This window comes from Rhagoletis pomonella, unplaced genomic scaffold (genome assembly GCF_013731165.1).
Source record: "Rhagoletis pomonella isolate Grant_MI unplaced genomic scaffold, Rhpom_1.0 Rhpom_scaffold_00001, whole genome shotgun sequence".
Classification (NCBI taxonomy): Eukaryota; Metazoa; Arthropoda; class Insecta; order Diptera; family Tephritidae; genus Rhagoletis; species Rhagoletis pomonella.
Genome location: NW_023458555.1, coordinates 70,744,184 through 70,751,922, shown reverse-complemented (window position 1 = coordinate 70,751,922; position 7,739 = coordinate 70,744,184). Strand labels below are relative to the sequence as shown.

Genomic DNA, 7,739 nt, shown 5'->3' with positions numbered 1-7,739 from the left:
TAAAAACTGTCGCTGCCATTGCCACTGCGCTATTGTAGAATCGCTATATGACTATGGGCCTCTATGTTTGAGGGGATACGGATGATTTTCTAGGACGGGGTACGGGATTTTGTCTGCACCAGGGCTTTTGCCTGTCATCGAAGAGATGGTTGCGTCAAACCCTTCAATAGAGATAAGAATAAGTGAGAATTGTGGGAATCTTCGGACCAAGTGGAGGCAAATAAACATATACACATCGCTCATTTACTTTAGTAGTGTCATAATCCACAAAATACAAATTTTGAGTTGAGTATGCAGAAATTATCGCTACGTATTTTTTTGTCATGTAAAAATGTCATAGCTGTATCGATTACCAGTATCTCACTAGAACAAAATATGTATTAATTTTTAGTATCGGAGTATATTTAAATTCAAAACTTAAAAGCCGTTTTTCTCACGATGTAGGGAGACAGAGGTGGCGCAATCAGCAGTGCCGCTACTTTTTTCTTGGCGAATTTGACAGCATCAGCTGTTCGTGTGACGGCATTTTAGCAAACTGTTGGTATGTATGCAGAAATGTTTATATGTATGTAAATATGGCGACCTCCATGGTTTGACAGTTAACACTCTTTCTCTCCTCCATCTCCAATTATTCTTTCCTTTATCTACACTATTCGTTGCTATCTTGACGTCATCACCCGAAGGAATGCGCAATCTTGTATTCTATCATTCTTGCGTTCTTCTCGAGTTTTAATTTTTTGAGTATTGAAATTATTGAAGTAAATGAGCGGACATGTACATACATATGTACGCTACCGGCCAAACCCGATCTTAGGACAAACCATTTTTGTAGCTCTCATCAGTCCAACACAAACTATGTAGTCCACAAGATTGTTTTATCCAATTTGGTTTTGGTTGGACAGACATATCACATTAGGTAGAACTAGTTTAGCCTGGGTCAAAACTAGTTTGTCCTAATATCGGATTTTACCGGTAACATATACATACATACATACATAGGCACATATAACTTACCTGCCACAAAAAATGTTAATAAAACAAATTTTCTAGCAAAATTGTGTAGACAGAGGATTTTGCTCTTATACCAAAATATTATTACAGATAGTGGAATTTTCAAAATGAGAATATAATACCATTAAAGCTATATTTTAAGTTTGGCATTATTGTCATGGCTGAAAGATTAATCGGAGCTCACGTTACCATCAAAAACTCATTTTCATCAAAATTGCAGGTAGAGGGTATTGAATATAAGCCCTCGATATATTATATATAAATAGATTTATTTTGTCAATTTCAACTATAAAAATTTCATAAACATTTCTTTTATTAGTTTCCACCCAGCAACATGCGATAAGCGGTTTTTCTCACTTGCAAGCTCTTACTAGCAAAAATTTATCCAGTAAAAACTCTCGGTGGGGAGAATGCAGAAGGTGGCGCCGATGACAATACCGCTAATCGGCTCTCAGTCAATTTGACAGATTCAGCTGATTTGCTGACGTCACAGTCGAGATGACAGCAGTAGGGATGTGCCGAGATAATACTTTTAGGTATCCAATACATTGCTACTCTTTCTACTACGGTTTTCTAAAGTTTTAAGTGAAAAAAGAGCACAAGGCAACCCATGCTTGCCACAGAAATTTATGCCCGTTCCATTATTTCTTGAGAAAAGAGCGAGCCAACAGGCTGGTGAAGTATCAGTTGTCAAAATTCCTTGGACAGACACACGAAATAATGGCAATTTTTTCTAGACCGTTTTCTTGTGAACTGCATATCAGCCTGTATATAGGGATGCAAACTATGCATCGGTATTTTTGAAACATCGATAATATTGGTTCGAAATTCGATGTTTGCCATCGATGCTTATAATTTTCAAAAATCGCTAAATTCATGATACATCGATACCAATTTCAGCGATGTTGTAACATCGACGTTAGTGTAATATTACGTTTCCACCAAAGTGAAACCCTGGGTTTGCAGGTTTTGGGTTTGAGAGAGTTGTCAACTGTTTCGACTGCGTGTTTGATCAAAATTGTGTTGAAACCTCAGTATATCCAGTAAACAAACTTAGCTATTTTTTTTCACCAAGTTTGGTCCCCATAAAGGACTAGTGTTGCAAGCAACGCTTTTTCGGCAATTAGGGTGTTGTGCAGCTATTTAATGTGGTGAAAATTATTTAAGCACTGGTGAGATTTATTCACATAGAATTGGAGATAGGGCTGATAGATTTATTTTAAATAAATTGTGAATCTGCGAAAATATCTTTTCAGCAGATGAATATACTTTTTAACCTTTTTCCCGAAAATTTACATACAGGCTCGAAAATATGCGAGTAACATTAGGTTTGTATAGTAACTTCTCCAGTAAAACATTGCAGCGAGAGCATAAAAGCAAACTAGAGCGTAAAATTGAGAAGAAGAGAAAACTAGCAGAAGAGGTTATTGAACACAAAACTAGCAAAAACTTGCAAGAGAACAGTTGTTGCACTGCTTTGACAATCTGCTGTAAACATTTTACTATTTATAAATCAGTTTTAAACTCTTTGCTTTACACACAAGCACTTACACTGTCCAGTACATCATTAATATTATGATTTCCACTCATTTTACTTTTGTTTGTGCCAAGGCGAATCAATATAAGGTGATAGCAGGAGTACAAAAACAAAAATTTACATGTATTTTGTTTTTGCTTTGGCGGCATAAACTGTCAAAATCTGTAAGTGTGTGTAGAAATTCAAACAAAATTTTTCAATTTGATATCAGATATCAGAAGCCGTGCGGCGAAACACATACACATAATCAACTGAGCTAGTAACACCACTTTTTATATATTCTTTTGACATTTATTCTTCTTCTTCTTCTGCTAGCTAATTTCTGCTAGTAAAAATTTCACTAGCAAGAATTTGCAGCTCTCTCGTGTTGTTACGCTCTCGATTCAGTGCTCTCTTGCAAATTTTTTGGGTTATCATACACTTTTCCAGTAAAAGTTTGCAGGTTCCAGTACAAATTAGTACTGACTATTGGTAACTATACAAACCTATTCAAATATCGTCGCCTGGATGGAAAATTGCCGGAAGCGTCATTTTGACAATTTGTGGTTTTTGGATATCTTCTTTAGTTTCCGACTAATTGACTAAAATGTTTTCGGTTATTTGGTACAAATTGCGTTAGTATTGCTGTCGTACTAAACTAATCAAAATCTTTCAAATAGAGTTATCTGTTCTTCTTTAGTTTCCGACATATTCAGTTTTATCATGAGTTTCATTTTCTAGAACCGGGTCACTTTTTACTTTTCGTTTGCGTGTATTCACTACAGGTGGATGAAAAAAACTGTTGGCGAAATTTGGTTCGGGCGAAACTCACGATTAGGCGGATTAGTAAAAAGTATCGTTAATTTATAAAAATTTTTATCACATTTTGGCGTATATCATTGAAACTGACTGCAAATTTTTTGACAAATATCGTATTCGACAAAATTTTATTAAACTCCTAAATGGTTGACACTAAACTAAAAAAATAAAAAATTTAAGAATTTCATGAACTAGTACATAGCGTTCTCCGACACTTTGGAGAAAATCTGTAGTCTAGTTCCTGAGAAATTGCATTCCAAACTTCAATCGTGAGTTACCGAAAGTAACTTGTGACAATCTTTTATCCAGTGATCTACATAAATTATAATTGTCATTATTTTCGCAGTTGGAGTATATGCCAGACGAGTAACAGGTATATACATACAAGGATACCTAAATTAGCGCGTTGAACTTGTTTATTTATCTCTCTCCAACGCATTAATTCTATATACGTAGGTACCAACGCCTGACAAAGTTATGTCTAAATTTAATAATGGCTCTATGACAAAATATTCATGGAATGTATTCGTAGATTTTTATTTACTTCATTTCATACATTAGCATTGATGTTTTGTTTTTCATACATTAGTATTGATGTTTTTTACTAAATACCAGGAATAAATATTTAATAAAAAACTATTTCACTTAAGCTTAACCAACTTTTAGTTGCTCGGAGCTAATTTTGGAAAATACGAAATATTTTCATAGACAGTAAATGCAACCTTGGGTGCATCATTAACGAGCTGAAAAACCAAACAAATAAAAAAATTCCATTTTTACAGTTTATGCCGCCAAAGCAAAAACAAAATATATGTAAATTTTTGTTTTGTACTCCTGCTATCACCTTATATTAATTCCCCTTGATCTGAACCAATATTCCCAAAAATTATAAAGCAAAACAAAAACCATTTTTTCCAATTTATGCACTGTTATTTTTATTATTGCAATACACTTTCGCAGCTCTTCAAACATTTTCCACATTATGCTTTTAGGGCTAGTAATTTCCGACCCCATTTGCTTGTTTTTTTTTTTTCAATTCTGAATTTAGGCTAGGCTTCATGGGAACTTACTGTGGGTGCAAACAGACCACATTTTGTAAACGGAATTGTGACATTTAATTTTATTTTATAATGAAAAATGAATTTAATGTGCAATTTTTTAAGTTTACTAGATGTAAGACAACTTTTCATTTTCTTTATATATTGCATGCTTTAGTTTTAATTCTGATTAAGTTAAGTTGTAAAGATGAAAATAGGCCTCCTGGGCAACCGAGCACATTAAAAAAAATCGGTAACGCGCGTAAAAGCATACCTCACAAGTGGTGTGGAAAATGCAAGAACAAATATAAATGGAATAATTTTCGAAATTAATTAATATGAACGTTATTTAAGCTGCCTTTACACGGTCGATTTTTGTCGTTTAACCAAAATCTACCCGTGTAAATTGCAATTCAACCGTAAAATGATGAAGATGTGCCAAATTATATTGTCGACTTAAATACAAAACAACAATTTCTTTAAGTCATCTTGTGCAGCAATTTGTTGACCTTATCCTCACGGCTACTGAAATCACCAACCTCAACGTAGTGATTAGCCTTCTTCCGCCAGCCTCGGGTTGATGTGTTGAGCTTGAATAGCAACAGGAAGCTGGGGGCTTTCTTGAAGTGAAGTGAATCAACGCACTGAATTTCGTGCGCTTCGCGAAATTTGCGTTCGATCACAAAGCAGAGATTGGGACACGCTTGACCATTCCACGTTTGTACATTAATTCACAAACTGATTTAAGATTTGGATAACCCCATATAGGGGGTTCGGCATACGTAGCATATTAATAGTTGCCTTGCTCAATTTGATGAACACACCGTTTTAATGTGGCGAAGACAGAACTGTAAAACTACGCACTTTTTGTGCAACTTTGTTGATACCGCGGATGCGGATCACAAAAGCCAATTTGGATTTTTCAGGCCCGTCGAATTGGCCGCATTTCTTTGCCACACAGCGCTACTCCATCTCACGGCGTCCATCACCGAGTTTTCTTGTTTGATATTTCTCAGCATGCACCAATTTACGGAGTGCAATCACAGCAGAGCGCTTTAGTTTACGTTTGATCAGGGTAGCAATTTGCTGACCTGCTCTTGCTGAACTGCAGCTTCGACTCGATGACAGGAGGCAGCTTCCTGGAAGGTTGCCTGTCCTTTGCTTGCGGTTTCTTACCGCCCGTGATGGTAGTCCTCTTAACTTGTTACTTAGCACGTTGAAAAGGCGAAAAAAAGTTCGCCAAATGTTTGGAGCACATCGTAAATGAGCCACTCGATTTATAACATTTCTATAAACAATTTTATTAAATACTTTTTATACATAGATATGCTGCAACCATGCACTTACTTTCCCAAATTCCATCCTGCTTATCGGCATAATTTTCCAAATATGCCTGCTACTTCATTACTAATTACTCAATTTTCGCCTTCTTTGTTGGCTCGACATATCCTAAAAAGACATAAATTTACATTAAACAATAGGAATCGCAAAAATTAGCAAATAAAATACTCGCTTTGTTTTGATTTGTTGTCAAATTTCTGAGAAATGTGAATTCACCACGATGAGATACAGAAAGAACAAGGACCAGGGATGTAATTTTAAGTAAACTATTATTCAGGGGCAAGGCGCAGAGCGTTCGGGGCAGCAATATTAATTTGTATCAAATATAACATTAAACGGTGGTTCTAATACATTTTTTGATATTTTTAACCAGAGTACATACATTATATGGTATTTCTTTCAAAAATTAATGTACTATATGAACTTTTTTTTCAAATATTTCTTAAGTTTCTTTCATGAGTGCTGAAAAGCAACCATGCGTGTAAGAAATTGTGTGCTACCTAAAATTTCATCTCTGGAAACTTTATCCCCATAAAGGACTTCACCACAGTTTTTTTACTGGATATACTGAGGTTGAAACTGTCATATTGTTATATTGATTTTGTCATTTTATTTTAAAATAATAGATAGTGAGGTGACGACATATTATTTAAAAAAGAAGATAAGAGAAAATAAAATGCTTTTGTCTATTGCTGCCAATTTACTGGACCCAAGAATAGTGCGTTCACAAAGTGTCTGGTGTTTGGTATGTTAGCAATTTGAAGATACAAATTTTGGTTTATAATGAATATATTTTAGGAACATTCCAGTACCTTTTGGGAAGTAGACTGCCAGTAGAATGGCTCTAAGTTTTTCAAAGAGAATTTCCGGATGAATAGATCCAGCTTTGACGAATTATGTAGTCTCCTAAAAAAATGACCAAAAAGGACACAAATTATCGGGATGCAAATCCACTAGAAAAGCGCGTTGCAATTGCTCTTTATGCATTAGGATCTTCTAGTTAATATAGGTCAATTGCACACTTGTTTGGAGTAGGCAAAGCTACTGTTTGCAAAATATTTATTGAGTTTTGCAATGAAGTTTGGGCAAGTTTGGCGCCAATTTATTTAAACAATTTTCCCCTTAAAAGCTCGCAAATTGAGCAGGGAGTTGCAGATTTCAATGCAATGGGTTATCCACAATGTATTGGAGCTATAGGTAGGCTTAAAAGTAATGCGATGGAAAAGAACTTTTATCAGAAACGGTTTTATAATACAGATGGATGTCATATAGAGATACACCCAAAAAAAGAAGAAGCCATTGATTATCCCAACTACAAAGGGTGGTATTCAGTCGTACTGTTGGCTTTAATAGACGCAAAATATAGATTCAGTTATATCCATTGCGGCAGCCCAGGAAGGTGCAATGATTCCTCAATTTTTGAAAAGTCGTCTCTAAAACGGGAGCTGCAGGAATGCGCACTCCTTGATGAATTGAGCTGGCAGTATGGATCCACAAAAATACCAGTGCACGTTATAGGTGACTCAGCCTTTCGCCTATCTCAGCATTTAATGAAGCCATACCCGCATAGCGTAAACAACACACCTGAACAAAAAAAAATCAACTATAGATTATCCAAGTGTCGACGTGTTGTGGAAAATGCTTTTGGCCATTTAAAAGCCAGGTGAATACAAAGAAACGTTCTTGTCTCTTTCCAACATGGTTAAATTTGTATGCTATTTTAGATTTAGAAGAATTGGAAAAGGCGTGGATAATCACATAAAAAATGCAAACACTGTGATTTGTGCTGCATGCGTTTTACACAATTTTTTAATTGCACAGAAGGACTCTATCGTAGAGAATCGGGTAGTAGAAATGCAACGAGATAGCAGGTGCAACCCGCAATGCAGCAACAACCAAAGTGATCGATCTGAAGGAGAATTGATAAGAAATTCTTTAAAGGAATATTTCCGTAAGTATATTTTTTAAAAAATTGTTTTACTTACATAATGTCTAAATGCTTTTGTCAAAAAGCA

General features: G+C 35.4%; 1 protein-coding gene across 3 annotated transcripts in view; it reads left to right on the top strand.

Annotated features, from left to right (window-relative positions):
- LOC118747468 (putative nuclease HARBI1) overlaps positions 1 to 7,739 on the top strand; it is a 10,644-nt gene that overhangs the window by 774 nt on the left and 2,131 nt on the right. The window contains exons 1-4 of one of the 3 annotated variants that reach the window (XM_036481536.1): positions 6,635 to 6,733; positions 6,854 to 6,921; positions 6,982 to 7,387; positions 7,449 to 7,675. In XM_036481536.1, the coding sequence (XP_036337429.1) occupies positions 6,891 to 6,921; positions 6,982 to 7,387; positions 7,449 to 7,675 (664 nt within the window). In that variant the 5' untranslated portion in view covers positions 6,635 to 6,733; positions 6,854 to 6,890. Of the gene's footprint in view, positions 1 to 6,634; positions 6,734 to 6,830; positions 7,388 to 7,448; positions 7,676 to 7,739 lie in introns of those variants that run through there. The other 2 variants (XM_036481522.1, XM_036481529.1) reach the window with 2 other exon arrangements.